Source organism: Platichthys flesus, chromosome 7, assembly GCF_949316205.1.
Source record: "Platichthys flesus chromosome 7, fPlaFle2.1, whole genome shotgun sequence".
In the NCBI taxonomy this organism is placed as follows: Eukaryota; Metazoa; Chordata; class Actinopteri; order Pleuronectiformes; family Pleuronectidae; genus Platichthys; species Platichthys flesus.
In genome coordinates this window covers 788,052-805,603 of record NC_084951.1, presented here as the reverse complement: position 1 = coordinate 805,603, position 17,552 = coordinate 788,052, and the positions used below count along the sequence as shown (strand labels likewise).

Genomic DNA, 17,552 nt, shown 5'->3' with positions numbered 1-17,552 from the left:
GAGCAGTCCCCAGACTAGTCCCGTGCAGCCGGGAGCCCAGGGCAGATGGGTGACGTTCCAGAGGGGGCATAGTGCTAGACTTAGAAAGCCCACGATTAAAGAGCCACCAGCTCACGTTTCAAATAGATTCTCTCCACTCAGCGAGGCACCCGCTGATAAACAAACTCTGATTATTGGCGACTCGGTTCTGAGAAACGTCAGGTTAGCGACACCAGCGAGCATAGTTAATTGTATCCCAGGGGCCAGAGCCGGCGACATCGAATCTAAACTTAAGTTAATGGCTAAATCTAAAAAAGGTAAATACAATAAAATCGTAATTCACGTCGGCAGCAACGACTCCCGGCTTCGTATGTCGGAGGTCACTAAATTGAATGTTGAGTCGGTGTGTGCTTTTGCTAAAACGATGTCGGACACAGTAGTTTTCTCTGGCCCGCTCCCTAATACAACAGGTGATGACATGTTTAGCCGCATGTTGTCTTTTAACCGCTGGCTGTCGAGGTGGTGTCCTGTAAACGGCGTGGGCTTTATAGATAATTGGCTAACTTTTTTGAGAAAACCTGGTCTTGTTAGGAGAGACGGCGTTCATCCCACTTGGGATGGAGCAGCTCTCTTATCTAGGAATATTACTAAGTCTATAACATGACAACCCATAGTTGGGACCAGGAAGCAGAGCTGCAGTGCTAAACACTTCTCTGCGCTCCCTCTGGATCAGTCACAAAACCCCATAGAGATTGTGTCTGTTCACCGTCCGATTAAATTATTAAAATTAAACAATAATAGAGCGAGAACTCCAAACAAAAATTTAATACAAATTAAAACAACCTCTGAAACAATACAGGAAACCCAGACTTTTAAATGTGGTCTTTTAAACATTAGATCACTGGAAAAAAAGGCTCTTTTAGTTAATGAAATAGTCTCTGATTACAACATAGATTTATTGTCCCTCACTGAGACGTGGCTGCATCCTGATGATTATGTCAGTCTAAATGAATCTACTCCCCCCAGTCATATCAATTCACAGGTTCCTAGAGAAATTGGGCGAGGATGTGGAGTTGCTGCTATTTTTAACTCCAGTCTATCAATTAATCCTAAACCTAAACTCAGCTACAAGTCATTTGAATGTCTGGTTCTTAGTCTTCCACGCCAATCCAGGAACCACCAACAGCCAATCATATTTGCCGTAGTTTACCGTGCTCCCAGGGCTTATACTGAATTTTTAAAGGAATTCCCTGAGTTTTTATCAAACTTAGTCCTAAAGACCTATTTAAATTATTATTGTTGGTGACTTTAATATTCATGTTGATAATAATAAAGATTGCCTTAGCGTAGCATTTATTTCAATACTAGACTTTTAAACTATTGGTTTCAGTTAGTGTGTGCACAAACCTACTCATTGTGGTAACCACACACTTGACCTTGTATTATCGTACGGTGTCGCAATTGAAAATTTAACAGTACTTCCGCGCAATCCAGTTCTATCAGACCATAATTTAATAACCTTTGATTTTTCAATAACTGAATATATGCCACTAATAAAAAATTCATTTTCTAGATGTCTACCTGATAGTGCTGTAGCTAAATTTAAGGAAATAATCCCAATTACATTTAAACCCGTATTAGCAGTAGATATAAACAACAAATTCTTTAAAACCCTGAGCTCCATTGAGATCGACCACCTCGTCGATAGCTCTGCAGACTCATTACGATTAACATTAGACTCAATAACGCCTCTAAAAAAGAAAAATGTCAAACATAGTAAATTAGCTCCGTGGTATAATTCCCAGACAAATGAGTTAAAACAATTATCAAGAAAACTAGAAAGGAAGTGGCGCTCCAGCAACAATGTTGAAAACCTCATAGACTGGAAGAATAGTGTTAAAGAATATAAAAAGGCTCTCCACAAAGCAAGAGCCGCCTACTATTCAAAACTAATAGAAGACAATAAAAATAACCCCAGGTTTCTCTTCAGCACTGTAGCCAGGCTGACAGAGAGTCACACCTCCACCGAACCCAGTATTCCTCCATCCCTAAATAGCAATATCTTTATGACCTTTTTTAATGATAAAATTCAAACTATTAGAAATAAAATCAACTATCTCCTGCCCTCAATTGGCACTAATACCCTCCCAACAACAGAGATCTCAGAAACGGCTGAGAATCCTACCCATTACTTAGACAGCTTCTCTCTGATCACCCGTGATCAGTTTACCAAATTAATCACAGGTTCTAAACCAACAACCTGTATCTTAGTACCCGTTCCTACCAAATTACTTAAAGACATTCTGCCCCTAATTGATAGTTCGTTACTTAACATTATCAATCTGTCATTATCATCAGGTTATGTACCACAGTCTTTTAAAATAGCTGTCATCAAACCCCTACTCAAAAAACCCACCCTAGACCCAGAGGTTTTAGCCAATTACAGACCAATATCTTACCTCTCCTTCATTTCTAAAATCTTAGAAAAAGTGGTAGCCAATCAGCTGTGTGAGTTTCTCCAGGAAAATAATATATGAGAAGACTTTCAATCGGGGTTAAGAGCCAATCACAGTACAGAGACAGCCTTGGCAAAAGTCACTAATGACCTTTTAATAGCCTCAGATCAGGGACTTGTGTCTGTCCTCGTTCTGTTAGATCTCAGTGCAGCATTCGACACAATTGACCATCAAATTTTATTACAAAGACTAAAACAGTTAATTAACATTAATGGAACCGCCCTTAACTGGTTTAAATCGTATTTTTCTGATCGCTCCCAATTTGTGCAAATTAATGATGAGTCATCTGTGCGCACCAAAGTTAATCATGGTGTTCCACAGGGCTCTGTGCTCGGCCCAATTTTATTCTCATTATATATGCTTCCACTAGGAAACATTATCAGGACACACTCGGTAAATTTCCACTGCTATGTGAATGACACCCAGTTATATTTGTCAATAAAACCTGAACAAAGTAATCAATTAACTAAACTTCGAACATGTCTCAAGGACATAAAAACCTGGATGACCCGCAATTTTCTCTTATTAAACTCAGACAAAACAGAGGTTATAATACTTGGCCCCAAACACCTTAGAGATGCATTATCTAATGATATAGCTGCGCTAGACGACATTGCCCTTGCTTCCAATGAAACAGTCAGGAACTTGGGAGTGATCTTCGATCCTGATTTATCCTTTAATAGTCACTTAAAACAAATTTCTAGGACCGCTTTTTTCCACTTGCGTAATATTTCAAAAATTAGACATGTCCTTTCACAAAAAGATGCAGAAAAACTAGTCCACGCCTTTGTTACATCGAGACTGGACTATTGTAATTCATTATTATCAGGCTCCAGCAGGAAGTCGTTAAAGACTCTACAGCTTGTCCAAAATGCTGCAGCACGTGTCCTGACGAGAACAAAGAGAAGAGAGCACATTTCTCCAATATTAGCATCGCTACACTGGCTTCCAGTTAAATCTAGAATAGAATTTAAAATTCTCCTCCTCACCTTCAAGGCCCTTAATAATATAGCGCCTTTATACCTTAAAGAGCTGTTAATACCTTATAATCCCACTAGAGCACTCCGCTCCCAGAATTCAAGCCTACTTGTCGTCCCTAAATTCTCTAAAAGTAGAGTAGGAGCCAGAGCTTTTAGCCATCAAGCCCCTCGGCTGTGGAATAATCTACCACTTTCAGTTCGGGAGGCAGTCACCATCTGTTCGTTTAAAAGTAGGCTCAAAACCTTCCTTTTTGATAAAGCTTATAGTTAGAGCTAATTAGTGCGCCAGAACGTTACTTGTTCTATTTTATGACACATGACACACGGAGCTTCTCTTTCCAGCTTCTCCTTCCTCTTCTCCATCCCTATCCCCCTTCCCCGGAATCCCTTTGCTTTATCACCCGCAGATCCAGGGCCTCTGTGGCCGCACCATGGATTACGGTTTGTGGATCGCGCACCGGGGGTCGCGGTGTTGGATCCAGTGTGGCGGATTCTGAGTCATGTGGGCTGATCGTGGTGCTGGTGGCGGACCCTGTGTCGCGTTGGCATTGGGCACGGGCGGTGGACCAGGACCGCAGTGGTGGCTTGTGATGGGTCCTCCTGGTGGGCGGCGGTGGACGGTGACTGAGGACTGAAGTGGCGTCTGGTCTGGATGGTGGATCGTGGTCTAGATGGTTGCTGAGCATGGACTGTGCTTCATCAATGCTGCTAGAGACTTTGATTATTGATGATGTTCTCCTGCACGTGGCATCTATTGCACTTCTGTCCGTCCTGGGAGAGGGATCCCTCACATGTGGCTCTCTCTGAGGTTTCTACATATTTTTACCCTGTTAAAAGGGTTTTTTGTAGTTTTTCCTTACTCTTGCTGAGGGTTAAGGACAGAGGATGTCACACCCTGTTAAAGCCCTATGAGATGAATTGTAATTTGTGAATATGGGCTATACAAATAAAATTTGATTGATTGATTGATTGATTCAGAACAAACATCATTCAACAACACCTCTTCCTGTCTCACACACAACTAACTATTGCTCCCATGTCATACACATCCTGTCAGCCACTCCTAAAAAACAAGAAACATGTGTAGACCTAATCTAGGGGGTCTTTACAAACAAAATGGAAAGAATAAAAAATAAACAAATGTGAGCTCTAAGATATGATTACAAATAACATAAAGCGTCTAGTTCCAGGAAACGTAGAGTTAGAATTGTCTCCCAACGTAAACAAGCGCTAACAGGTGGAAAAGTGCATTGTCAAGGGTCGTAATGCAGAGCTAGACTCTATATTAATAACACTCATAGCAGGACCGAACCTCATATGAAAACAGAGAGAATAAGTAAATTCTGTTTTAGATACATTATTTATGCAAAGTGACCAAACACTGAGATTTGCTTGTAATATTAGTAATAGTCTGTGGAAGCTGTCAAAAGGAACAGCGTTAAAATACTCACATATGAACCACTGGATTGAACAAATTCACCAGTATAAACAAGTCGCGCCGACCAGCTTGTAACTAACCATGCAGAAAGGCAGGACCCAAATTGGAGCCACCTTTCCTCTGCTAGGTTCGTCGCTAAACAGTTCTATCACAAAGTTTTTGAGGATTTGGGGAGAGACCTGACGTACTCAAGCGCCTCGTCCGCAGAGCTGATCTGCTTTCTGGCTCCGCTGGGCAGCGTCAGCCGAAGCCGGGCGGGGAAGAGCAGAGCAGGCTTCAGACCCAATTTATAAAGTTCAGTCATCACGTCTCTGTACTCCGCTCGCTGGGTGACAACTTCAGGGCTGTAGTCCTCTACGATCCGAATTGGCAGGCCGCGATAATCGAGCTTCCGTCGCCGAGCCTCTCTGATGAGGAGATCCTTCGTCTGGTAGCTGTGTAGGCGGAGGACTGGCCGCGGTCGCTGTCCAGGGGCCGGTTTCGATGCCAGAGAGCGATGGGCCCGGTCGATTTCTGGTGGAGTTGGCAGTAACTCGCTCCCAAATACCTCACACAGCAGCTTCGAAAAAAAGTCGGTGGGACGTCTGCTTTCGGTAGACTCCGGCAGGCCCAAGATGCGCACGTTTTGACGTCTGCTTCGGCTCTGCAGGTCGGAGACTTTAGCCTTAAGTTTAGCATTGTCATCTCTAAGAGTCGAGCAGATGTTTTCAAGGTCCGAGACTCTTTGACTGATGTCCTCTGCAGCGGGTTCAAGTGACGAGACACGCTGGCCGTGTTCCTCAACTGCGAGCCGCGTCTGGTCGAGCCTCTAGTCGAGCTGGCTGAATGTTGTTTTGAACTCGGTGGCTAGAGAGTCGCGATGCTGCTCGAGCAGCGCAGTGATGGCTTCCAGCGTTAAGCTAGCGTTAGCGTCTTCTTTTTTGCTCGGTTTTTCGCTTTTCAAAGCCATTTCAGAGAGAATTTCTTATATATATAGCAAATGGGGTTTTTGACTTGGGGATCAGTGATCATTGTCACATAATTTGCATCCGTGACATGAGGTTGCAGAAATGTGGTCCTCGGGTAGTAATGAAAAGGAATTTTAAGCTCTTTGATGAGCAGGCCTTCTTACACAACCTTTTTTTCAGTGACATAGCAGATACTGTCAAAATACCTGATGTTGATCTGGCCCTAAGACACTTCACCACAGCTTTCAACTCTATAGTGGACAAACATGTTCCCTATAAAAAATGCAGGACTAAGAACAGAGTCAACCCTTGTTACTGCAATGAACTTGCAAAACTTCATTGTTCCAGGAACAAGGCATGGAATCTAGCAAGGCAGACAAATGACCATGCCCACTGGCTTAAATTTAGACAATTGCGAAATAAATGCATATCAACAGTCAAGTTGAATCGTCCAATAGACCAGGTGATTTCTGGAGAGCAATTAAAAGTCTAAAAGGAGAGTGCAGTTCATGCCTGCCTGCTAGCATTTTAGCAGACTCCACTGTTTTAACTGAACCCTCTGACATCTGCTCTGCTTTTAACAGACATTTTCGGCAGCTGGGCACCTTTTTGATAATACTGTACATACTACTGATCTTCAAGCAGATCCCTGCACACCCCCCGCTTTGTCAGTTCCACTTTCAGAGAGCAGCTTTAGTCTGACAACTAGGGATGGGACTTTACAGGAGTTGTCATGTTTGACTATTAATTATGTTACTGAACAATTAATCGATTATTTGCAAAGGCACGACGTCCTCCCCCCCTCGGAGCGCTGGGCCTGTGGCAGAGCGAGGTTGCACAGAGTTGATGGCAGCGCAGTGTGGGTGCCGGTGAGAAGTCTTAAAAGCAACCTGAAAAGCTGTAAGTCATGAAGAACCAGAGGATGGCTGGCGAGTCTTAGCGAGAAGACGGCCTCGGAGTGAACGGTGATTCGCACAGCAGATTCAAGTGTGTTGCGCTCGCCAAGCTCTTTCCCCTCCTCCCCTCGTGTCTCCTCCCGTGAGTACTCTGCCGCTGACGGCATATCTGACGGGGATTAAGCAACCGTTACACTCATCTGCTGTAGGAAGTCGCACTCGCTCAAGATACCAAAAGATGTTGTTCTCATAATGCGCAGGACTAGAACAATTATTCATTAGGCTTGGATTGTTGATGACGAATAATCATAAAAAAAAATATTATAAGATTCCATGTACTCTAACGTGAAACATGAACTTCTTTATTAAAATATTTGAAAAATATAAAACATGTGCAATAGAGCATATTACAACATAATAAAATGCAATTAATGGTCATAGTGCAACAACTTGTGTCCCCAGACACATTCCAGACTTCCAGGCATCTTTTCAAAAGGTACTGTGCAAAATCAACAACAGTGCAAAACAAAACCGTGGATATAACAGTGCAGCCATTCATATGTTGAACTCGAAAGTCACGTTCACTTTCATTTTTAAATCTTCATCATATCAGGCCATCATGAAATACCAGGAGCCGGGGGGGGAGATAGCGGACACACACACAGGCCCCGGGGCTCCGCCCCCCGCCCCTCTGACCGGCAGCTTCTTATCAGTGGAAACAGAGCTTCTCTGGTCACAGCTGCTCAGAGATCAGCACCGCAGCTTCTTGATCAGAGCAGAAGATGCTGTTGGTTATGACCGAGCTTCAGTTTCTGTGTCCGCCTCTAGCCCGACCTGCTCTCACTTTTTGTTTTAATATTTAATAAACTAAAATATATATTTTCAAGCTATTAAGGTGCAGCTATATGTTTTTATTCATTTAAAAATAGGGTACATCTTATTTTATACATTTCTCACATATATTGGGCTCATATAGGCCTGCATAGTTCTGTGTTTAATTTCTTTCAAAGTAGGCCTTCACATGCCAATGTATTTTGTTATCCTCTTCATAAGAGTTTGGTATTTTCCTTCGTTGTAACAGGTAAAAAAAGACATTTTCTTCATTGTCGTTCTATAATAGAATGAATGCAATAATAGAATGAATGCAACAAACTATAGTTTTAATATACTGTATATACTATAACTATATATAAAACTCTATAAGCTGTGTTTATCAAATATGTTTTGCGGCTCCAGACAAATTTTACTTGGGGGAAGAGGGGGCAAAAAGGTAGCCGACCCCTGCCTCAGGGGAAGTCTCAACATGATGCTGCATGAGTCTTGTGCGTCCTGGCAAGGGGGAGAACACGTCAGCAAAATGCTGCAGCAAGAGATGGTTATCACAAGGGATTGAGGCCGGATTGATGGATTTTGGCACCTCAGGCCCCCACTCGCAACACAGGCTCTGCCTCTCTCCATGCTTTCAGGAGGTTGAGGTGGTATATCTATGTGGCTCAGCCCCTGTCAGATTGCACAATCTCATAATCGACCTCCACCACTTGATGTGTGACCACAAACGGCCCTTGCCACCTAGCGAGTAATTTAGAGGTAGAAGAGGGAACCGATACAAGTACTTTTTCCTCCGGTATAAATTGCCTCAGCCTAGCCCCTCTATTGTACAGGTGCTGTTGACGTGCCTTGACCTGGAGCAAATTCTCACGTGATAACTACCCAAGTGTGTGGAGTTTTGCTCGCTGGTACTGGGACCTTTCTCACAGTTTTCTCTTGGTATGTCCAGTACACCCCGCGGTTGTCTGCCAAATAGCAACTCAAAGAGAGAAAATCATCCACAGGTTTGTCACATAAAGTGGGTACGGAAAGTATTCAGACCCCTTAAATGTTTCACTCTTTGTTTCATTGCAGCCATTTGCTAAAATCCAAAAAGTTAATTTTATTACTCATTAATGTACACTCAGCACCCCATCTTGACAGAAATGTAGACATTTTTGCAGATTTATGAAAAAAGAAAAACTGAAATATCACATGCTTATAAGTATTCAGACCCTTTGCTGTGACACTCATATTTAACTCACATGCTGTCCAGTGGCTTCGGAACAACTCTGTGACCATTCTTGACTGGCCCAGCCAGAGCCCTGACCAAACCCAATTGAGCTTCTCTGGAGAGACCTGAAAATGGCTGTCCACCAACGTTCACCGTCCAACCTAATGGAACTGGAGAGGATCTGCAACGAAGAATGGCAGAGGATCCCCAAATCCAGGTCTGAAAAACTTGTTGCATCATTCCCAAGAAGACTCATGGCTGTACTAGCTCAAAAGGGTGCTTCTACTCAATACTAAGCAAAGGGTCTGAATACGGTTGCAATCAGAAATATTCAACCCCCCAAAGACTTTAAGAATTTATCAATTAGAATTTTTTCAAAGAGCACGATTCTGCTTCGGATGACTTCTTTATGAGTTGAGTGATACATAAAATCAACACAGAAAATGCATGATGTAGTATTTGTGTGAAACAGTATATTTTGTTAACCCTAGCCATGTCACAATTATTTAACCCCTATATAATATTGTTGTTTTTAAGCTGTCTGACAGTTTTTATGGCCTAAAGTGGAGGTGAAACATAATTAAGCCTTTGGGAACTCTATAATTATCCTTCATTTGCTTCAGCTGTGATGCATATAAAAACCCCACCCTTGAAGGTATTCAAGGTGAGTTGCAACCATGGGAAAGACAAAGGAGCTTCTACGAAAGCTGAGAGAGGAGATTATTTCATCACACCTGAAAGGCCTTGGGTATAAGAATATTTCCAGCAAATGTATATTCCAAGAGACACTATTGGGAGAATTATAAGGAAGTTTAAAACTGATGGAGCAGCTTCAAACCTGCCTGGCCATGGAAGAAAGCCCAGCATTTCATCAAGGGCCCTCATCAACTTATTCAGAACAACTAAGAGAAACCCCTGTGTGACTGCAAGACACCTACAGGATGACCTGATGAAGGCTGGTAGAAGTACTTCAGTGGCAACTATAAGACGTGCACTGAATAAACAAGGACTTCATGGCCGGACTCTAATACTCACTCAGCTCTTGACCACAAGGAACACCAAAAGTCGACTAGAATATGCCAGGAGGAATTTGGATAAGACAACTGAGTTTCGGGTGACAGTTCTATGGACTGATAAAACCAAACTGGAACTATTTGGACATGGACCAGCGGTATGTCTGGCATGAAAAAGGCCAGGCTTATGACCATAAGAATACCATCCCCAAGATCAAGCCTGATGGTGGGTCATCAATGATGTTGGGCTGTTTTTCTACAGCAGGAACTGGCAATCTTGATTGTGTACCTGGCATCATGAATTTTCAGAAATACCAGGCCATTTTAAAGAGGAATGTGATGCCTTATGTTGACAACTCAAACATTGGTGATCATTGGACTTTCCAGCAAGACAAGGATCCCAAGCACAACTCCAAGTCAAGCAAAGCTTGGTTGAGAATAAGATCCTGGAATGTCCTGGAGTGGCATTCAGAGTCACCAGATTTAAATCTGAATGAAGATCTTAGGTGGGATTTTAAAGAAGGCAATTGCAGCATGGAAAACATCAAACATCACCGAGCTAGAGGCGTTTGCACGTGAAAAATGGGCAAAGATTCCAAATGAGAGGTGTAAGAAGCTTGTCCGCACTTACCGAAAACATTTTTTAGAAGTTATAAAAGCTAGAGGATGCGACACAAAGTAATTTATTGTCATTATCTGTCATCCGAATCACCATGTCTTTTGAGGTGAGGGGGTGGACTATTTCTGATTGCAACTGTACTTATGACAATGAAAATTTCTACATTTAAGTTTTTTTTTGTCAAGATGGGGTGCTGAGTGTACATAAATGGGAAATAAAATGAGTTTTTTAATTTGAGCAAATGGCTGCAATGAAACAAAGAGTGAAAAATTAAAAGGGGTCTGAATATTTTCTTTACCCAGTGTACATATGTCAATGCCCTGATATCACAAACCATCACGCTGTATGCTGTAGCAGTGACTTTGTCTGACACCGGTGTCTGTGTGTTCTAAGGAAATTCTTTGATCTTCACTGACTAGTTAATATGTCGCTTCCTGCAGCTGGCTGCTGTACCTGGCTGCACCACCCTTCACCTGAATTTTGAAGAGGTTTCAATTCTGTTGTATACACGTCTGTGCAGAGAAGCCCCCGCTGCACTGTGCATGTGAGCAAACTCTAGAGCAAATTTTCCAGATTTGAACCACAAGTCATGTCGGAAAATATTTAATGATCTATCTACAGCTGACTTGGATCACAGTTTAGGAGCACAGGAGTCTCAACCTGGTTTGACAACAGCTCACGAATCTCAAATGTGGTCACATAAAACAAAATATTGTGTGAGTTGTGGTGTATTTTAGTAGCCTGACGTTGTCATACTCACAATTCTAGTCAGAATGTGAGTCTGATACCGCTCCATTGGGCTGTGATTATTGGGCGTGTTTCAACCGAACCAGGAAATAAAATTCCTCTTCGCTCAATTGGATAGACCTACAACCAATCAGAGCAACGTAGTGTGTGACGTATGTAAAGCGACGCATAGTTGTTGTCAACAGACCTCAACTGCACGCACGCTGGAAGAAGTAGAAGAAGATCAATAAAAACGATTTTTGCCGGGGTTGTAAAAATTGAGAGGAACAGTTAATGTTACAGCCCCCCCCCCCCCAACATGATGCAGAGTTTTTCTAATGATGGCACACGGCTCTTTATTGTTCACTTCATCGTAGTCGTAAATACACCGTAAAACTAGAATGACATTAAGTACACGATATTTGAATCCATAAAACCAAACATAAACGTTAAAATACAATAAACAAACAAATCACCACGAGACAATTTTTTGAGAAATGCCGCACAGCCCGCGTCCGGTTGTTGTTCCTGCTCCTATCCTTGTGCCGGCGCTGTACGGCAGGTGTCTTATTGCACTGGTCCGCAAGCGAGGGATCTGGTTGGTCTATTAACAAGGTCCGCTCCTTTAACTGCAGGTATTTATGCGAGGGGAGGCGCTACGTGTAAAACAATAATAACACGGTTGGAACGCGACATTCCCGTGTCCCATCTTCTTCGCGACCATCGGGGCCAGCTGATAGATTAAACTTTTTTCGAATCCCGCAGGAAGGACAGCAAAAAAAACTTTTCGATCTACATATGCCTTGATCGCGTTTCTCTGTTCCACTTTCAAAATTAATGCGCTATCGATGTCTCCTAAAACAGACTCAATGGCAGTATCTACACATCTCAGCGCTCCAGCGGCAGGCATGTTTGTGGAAAGCAAAGTCAACCCAAGCGTTCTTTGATGACGTAGTTGATTACGTTACCGTTGATCATCTGTCCATCATCGTATAAAGCCCGCCCTGACAATCTGATTGGCCCGGTCGGGCATAATTTCTCCCCAACGGAGCGACTCCAGACCGAACTTCCCAACCTCAAATGTTGTGGGCGGGGCTAAGTTCGTCTGGCATCCAGGCTAGTATTTTAGGGTATTAGTATCAGTTTAAAATCTAGGACCAACCTAAATTATCTAATAAAAGTATTGTGGTGAGAAAGGCTAACAAATGAATCATATACATTAAAAAATACTCACATTGTCATCAGATGAAAAAAGCAGAGGCCTGATATACATGTCAATATGTTGCTGGCCTAAATACCAACCAGACTCTTGTGGTTTCACAAGGCGGCTGTTGAGCCTTGGCGGAGTATGGTGTGGTGATAAAGCTACACAGTAAATGGGTGCATTTGTCTCTGTCTGGTGATTAGTTCAAAAGTCAGGTCGATAGCCACAAATATGGCCACCAAACAGACCTTCTTTTAAAAAATGTCAAGCTTGGAACATCAAAATTTGCTTACTTTATACCTTTTTATGATATGAATATAGAAAAACTTAAAATAGGATAAAGGGGGGTTAGTTGATGTTGTATGGTTGCTAGATGTCACTAACACACATAATCCATACTGATGCCAAAATAATACTGTAGGTCTGCCCAGTCCCAACCTCTTTGAGCTCAACTATAAGGTAATTACTGTTATTGCGAACTCAATAGCACAGGCCTTCTAATTCACTGTTGTTTCTGATTCTTTTCAGGCTCCTGGAGAGAATCAGGAGACAAGATTACTACACATTACTACGACAAAGGGACCCATTTGAAAATGGGGCAATGTGGATTAAGGTGTTCCCATTCCTTGTGAACTACAAAAAGGAAGCAACCACGAGGACGAAGGAACTGATAGCAGACGGAGGAGGTGGCAGGGGAGTGGTGGACTTGGTGTTTGAAGAGAAGGTGGTATGGGTGGGGGGACATTCAGAATGGCCCATGGAAATGAGAGCAGTGAAGGGCCTCCTGGGCCCATGGCAGCAGTGGTGGCTACTGCAGGAGGTATGGTAGCAGAGAGTCCTTCTTCTGCTGTGTCTACCTATATCAAACTGGTGCTACTGGGGCTGATCATCTGCATTAGCCTGGTGGGGAACCTGGTGGTATCTCTGTTAGTACTGCGGGACCGGGCCCTGCAAAAAGCACCTTATTACTTCCTGCTGGACCTGTGCCTGGCAGACACCATTCGCTCAGCCATCTGCTTCCCTTTTGTTCTGGTGTCAATAAAGAATGGCTCAGCCTGGACCTATAGTGTTCTAAGCTGCAAGGTAGTGGCCTTCATGGCAGTCCTCTTCTGTTTCCATGCTGCCTTCATGCTGTTCTGCATCAGCGTAACACGCTACATGGCTATTGCACACCACCGCTTTTACTCAAAGCGAATGACATTCTGGACATGTGTGGCAGTGGTGTGTATGGTGTGGACACTGTCTGTGGCGATGGCATTCCCACCAGTTTTTGATGTGGGTACCTACAAGTTCATTCGCGAGGAGGACCAGTGCATCTTTGAGCATCGCTATTTCAAGGCTAATGATACACTCGGCTTCATGTTAATGCTGGCTGTTCTCATTCTAGCCACACATGTTGTCTACATGAAGTTACTACTCTTTGAATACAAGCACCGCAAAATGAAACCAGTCCAGATGGTGCCAGCCATCAGTCAGAACTGGACCTTTCATGGACCAGGGGCTACTGGTCAAGCGGCAGCCAACTGGATTGCAGGCTTTGGCAGGGGCCCGATGCCACCAACTTTGCTTGGAATCCGGCAGAACTTGCACAACCACAACCGGCGCCTGTTGGGCATGGAGGAGTTCAAAGCAGAGAAGCAGCTTGGCAGGATGTTTTATGTGATCACTCTTCTGTTCCTGGTTCTGTGGTCTCCTTACATAGTCGCTTGCTATTGGAGAGTGTTTGTCAAGGCTTGCACAATACCGCACAGGTACCTCTCCACAACCGTGTGGATGAGTTTCGCTCAAGCCGGGGTCAACCCTATTGTCTGTTTCTTCCTTAACAAAGACTTGAAGATAGGGCTCCTTTCCTATCTACCAGCCTGCTGCAGGACTAAACCTCATCTGCCACGAGAGCCTTATTGTGTCATTTAAGTAGAGATGATGATCTAAACATGGAGAAAAACAACGTGCCAACCAATATATGTGTTGTGGGAGTGTTGCTACTGTAGTAATTGATTAAATGCAAGCTACATTTACAGAGTTGTTGGTAACTGGTGAGTGCAATGGGAAAAACACTGGAATGTTAAGCATGTATTTCCATCTACCAAAATCCTTTTCACTCAAAACAAGAACATGCGTGGAGTAAGACGTTGATTTTTGATAAGGAGAAAAATACTTTTAATAGCTAAATAATTCAAATAATAATGAAGTCACTGTGGAAACCAAGCCAGACAAATAACTATCAACAAATGACATACGCTGCTTCATAAACAACATAAATAACATGTTGATTGATGATTGACAAGGATGTTTGTTATTTGGTCACATGAGACAACTAAAGATTTGAATCGGGGACGATGCCATTCATTTTAAGCCGAAACTGCACCTTTTTAATTTTAATTAATTTTTTAGGAGTTGAAAACATGACTTAAAAAATTGATTTGCTGTGAGTTTAAGTTTTTGACTTTCAGAGGCAACGCTCAATCCAAAGTGTCCAGCTATCTACCCATGTAGAAACACAAAGAATTAAGCTTGGGTTTTTATAATCACTTATTTTAACATACAAAGTAATCTTTGAAGTTGGTAAACATTTGAAATGTTGAAATACATTGTCAAATTTTGGCTTTGAAATCAAATCAGTTTTGAGAAAATGGGGTGAGTTGAATTTGAGACAGGAAGCAAAGGCAGAATCAAAAAGTATATTTCTGAATACTGGGTCTTTTGATTCAGGGACCAGTTAGATCTAAACTTGTCTTATGTTTGTAATCAAATAAAACTACATCTATAGATGCCTGTCCCTCAATTAAGAAGTCACTATTCTACAATATCACTATTTCTTTTGTATGCAAACACATCAGCGCTAGGGACTGAGCACGGAGCAGAGCACCAGCTTTTATGACTGATGAGGTATTTACTTTGATCTCATGTGTGTTTACTGTGTACTACTACTGCTTTACTACTCTTCTGTTACTCTGACTCTGCAGACAACTGCAGGAACTCCAGTATTTACTGTACGTAAGATTTCATTATCACTTGAAGATAAGAGATCAAATCTGATCAGCTGAATAATAGTGAGTTAGAGAGTTTTCACTAACAGCTTGTTATAACAAATTATTTGACAATGAACTCAGTGCCCAGGTGCATTAAATGTTTCTTGTTACATTTTTCATAACGGCTTCTTGAGTTAACATAAGGTGCAAGAAACTCTCCCCACCAGCTCTAACTAAGAATTAGGATGTGTTGGAAATCTCATTGGCTATCTAGTGCACTTCAGGTGCTTAATGCTAATGTCCAAATATTTATAATATTTAAGTGCGTAATGTATGTGATTCACGTAAAAACTAAATCCCACAGTAGAACTAACGCTTTTACATGGTCATGCTATCAGCTAATCATAAGCTTGTTTTTTGTTCAAAATCCAATAATTCAGTAACTGCAGTTCACTCTGGGGCCTGCAGAAATTATGCCAACATTTGTAACTGATGTGCTGAAGTCAACTAGCCATGTGGGAATGATGACTCAGTCTTATCTCTCAGCCACCATTATTTTCTAAGCCTATTAAAAGCGTTACATTTATGTGTCAAAATATATATATATACATATATATATATACAGGTATATAATGTACATATATATATATTGTGTGTCAATATATATATATATATTTATATTGACGCGCAACTTAATATTAAATGAATAATTTTGTTACCAACTTTATCTTTATGTACAAACAGCAAAATACATATCGGAAATCTGTAAGCAGAAGAGGAATGTAAAAATGTATGAATCAGGTGGTAATAAAATAACTATGGGTCCTACTTAAATGTAGGTACAGTGGAGAAATAGAAGACAGCGAAATGGAGTAACAATTGCAAAAAGAGGAAAATTGAAACAGACATTTAAAGGTACAGTGTGTTGAATTTACTGGTGATGTTGTATGTTGCAGCTGAATACCCCTCACCTCACCCTCCTCTTTCTAAAAAGATGTTTATTTTGTCCAGTTTGGGATACTGACAAAATAAAAGGAGGCGCCCCCCGTATAAAGGACCGGCTACTGATGTTAATATAAGGTATTTAAATATGAAGGGCACATTCTGAGGTAAAGGGAAAAAAAAACTGTTCATCTAATTTAGATGATTACATAACCAGTGAAAACATCACTAGGATTATTTTATCTTAAATTTCTGCCAATAGATCCCTTTCATCTAAATCCGTGGTTATCAAAGTGAGGGGCGCGCCCCCCTGGGGCGGCACGGACACTCTCCAGGGGGGGCGCAATGTCACAGACAAAAAAAAAAGAAAAAAAATACCGACGACCTGTCACTGGTTAGTGAAAGCTCCCTCAGTGGCGAAATGCTAGGGGCTGGACTGACACAAACAAATCAAATACGGTTTCATTCCTCATCCACCAATCAAAAGAGGAGTGTTATCATTTTAACTCGAGTTGCTTGTACGCTTCCGAGTATAAAAGTAACTGCAGGCATGGTCAGTGTTTACCCTCACTGAGACGACACACTGCAGAGTTTGTGCGATAGCTCGTTTCCTCTATATTTTAGATATTCATTGCTTTATAAACAGTCTTTTTAATAAATCACTCCTTCCTTAGTAATACCTTCCTGAACTTGCAGCAGGCCTATTCGTAGCCTAATCTAAGGAGTAATTAGCTCCACAGTCTTTTTTAGAAAGCTCGTAGCCCCAAGAGCTAGCCTTCTAGCTAGCTAACTTTTTCCAACTGCAGCTAGCCCTTTTCTCCATAACACCTACCTTTACATCTTCAGTCATCCACCGTGTTGCAACAAATAAAACACCAGCACTTGAATACTATTCTGTGCTGTCTCTGTCTACATTGTGTACCGTTCATTTTGTTAGGAACCAGTGCCTAGCACAGCCTTATTCGTGTGCAAGTCACTCACAGCCACACATGCAAACACACTCACAAGACCACAATGTTGCAATTAGAACTTTATTAACATCACACACACTTTATCAGCAATCAAACACAACCATGGACAAGTTTCTGATTCATAAAAGTCAGGCAACCGATACGCCAGTTGCGAAGAAGCATAAGCTTCGCAAATATGATGAGAGCTATTTGCAGTTTGGATTCACCGTCACTGGCACGACTGAGCAACGTCCTCAGTGTGTTTTGTGTGCCGAGGTGCTGGCAAATGACAGCATGAAGCCATGCAAATTAAAAAGGCACCTCGACAC

At 42.1% G+C, this 17,552-nt stretch overlaps 1 protein-coding gene across 2 annotated transcripts in view; it reads left to right on the top strand.

Moving 5' to 3' along the window:
* Positions 1 to 17,132, top strand: part of gpr173 (G protein-coupled receptor 173) — a 33,450-nt gene extending 16,318 nt beyond the window's left edge. The window contains exons 2-3 of one of the 2 annotated variants that reach the window (XM_062392353.1): positions 12,888 to 13,045; positions 13,084 to 17,132. In XM_062392353.1, the coding sequence (XP_062248337.1) occupies positions 12,961 to 13,045; positions 13,084 to 14,273 (1,275 nt within the window). In that variant the 5' untranslated portion in view covers positions 12,888 to 12,960 and the 3' untranslated portion in view covers positions 14,274 to 17,132. Of the gene's footprint in view, positions 1 to 12,887 lie in introns of both variants that reach the window. The other variant, XM_062392352.1, reaches the window with a different exon arrangement.
* The last annotated feature ends 420 nt before the right edge of the window (positions 17,133 to 17,552 follow it).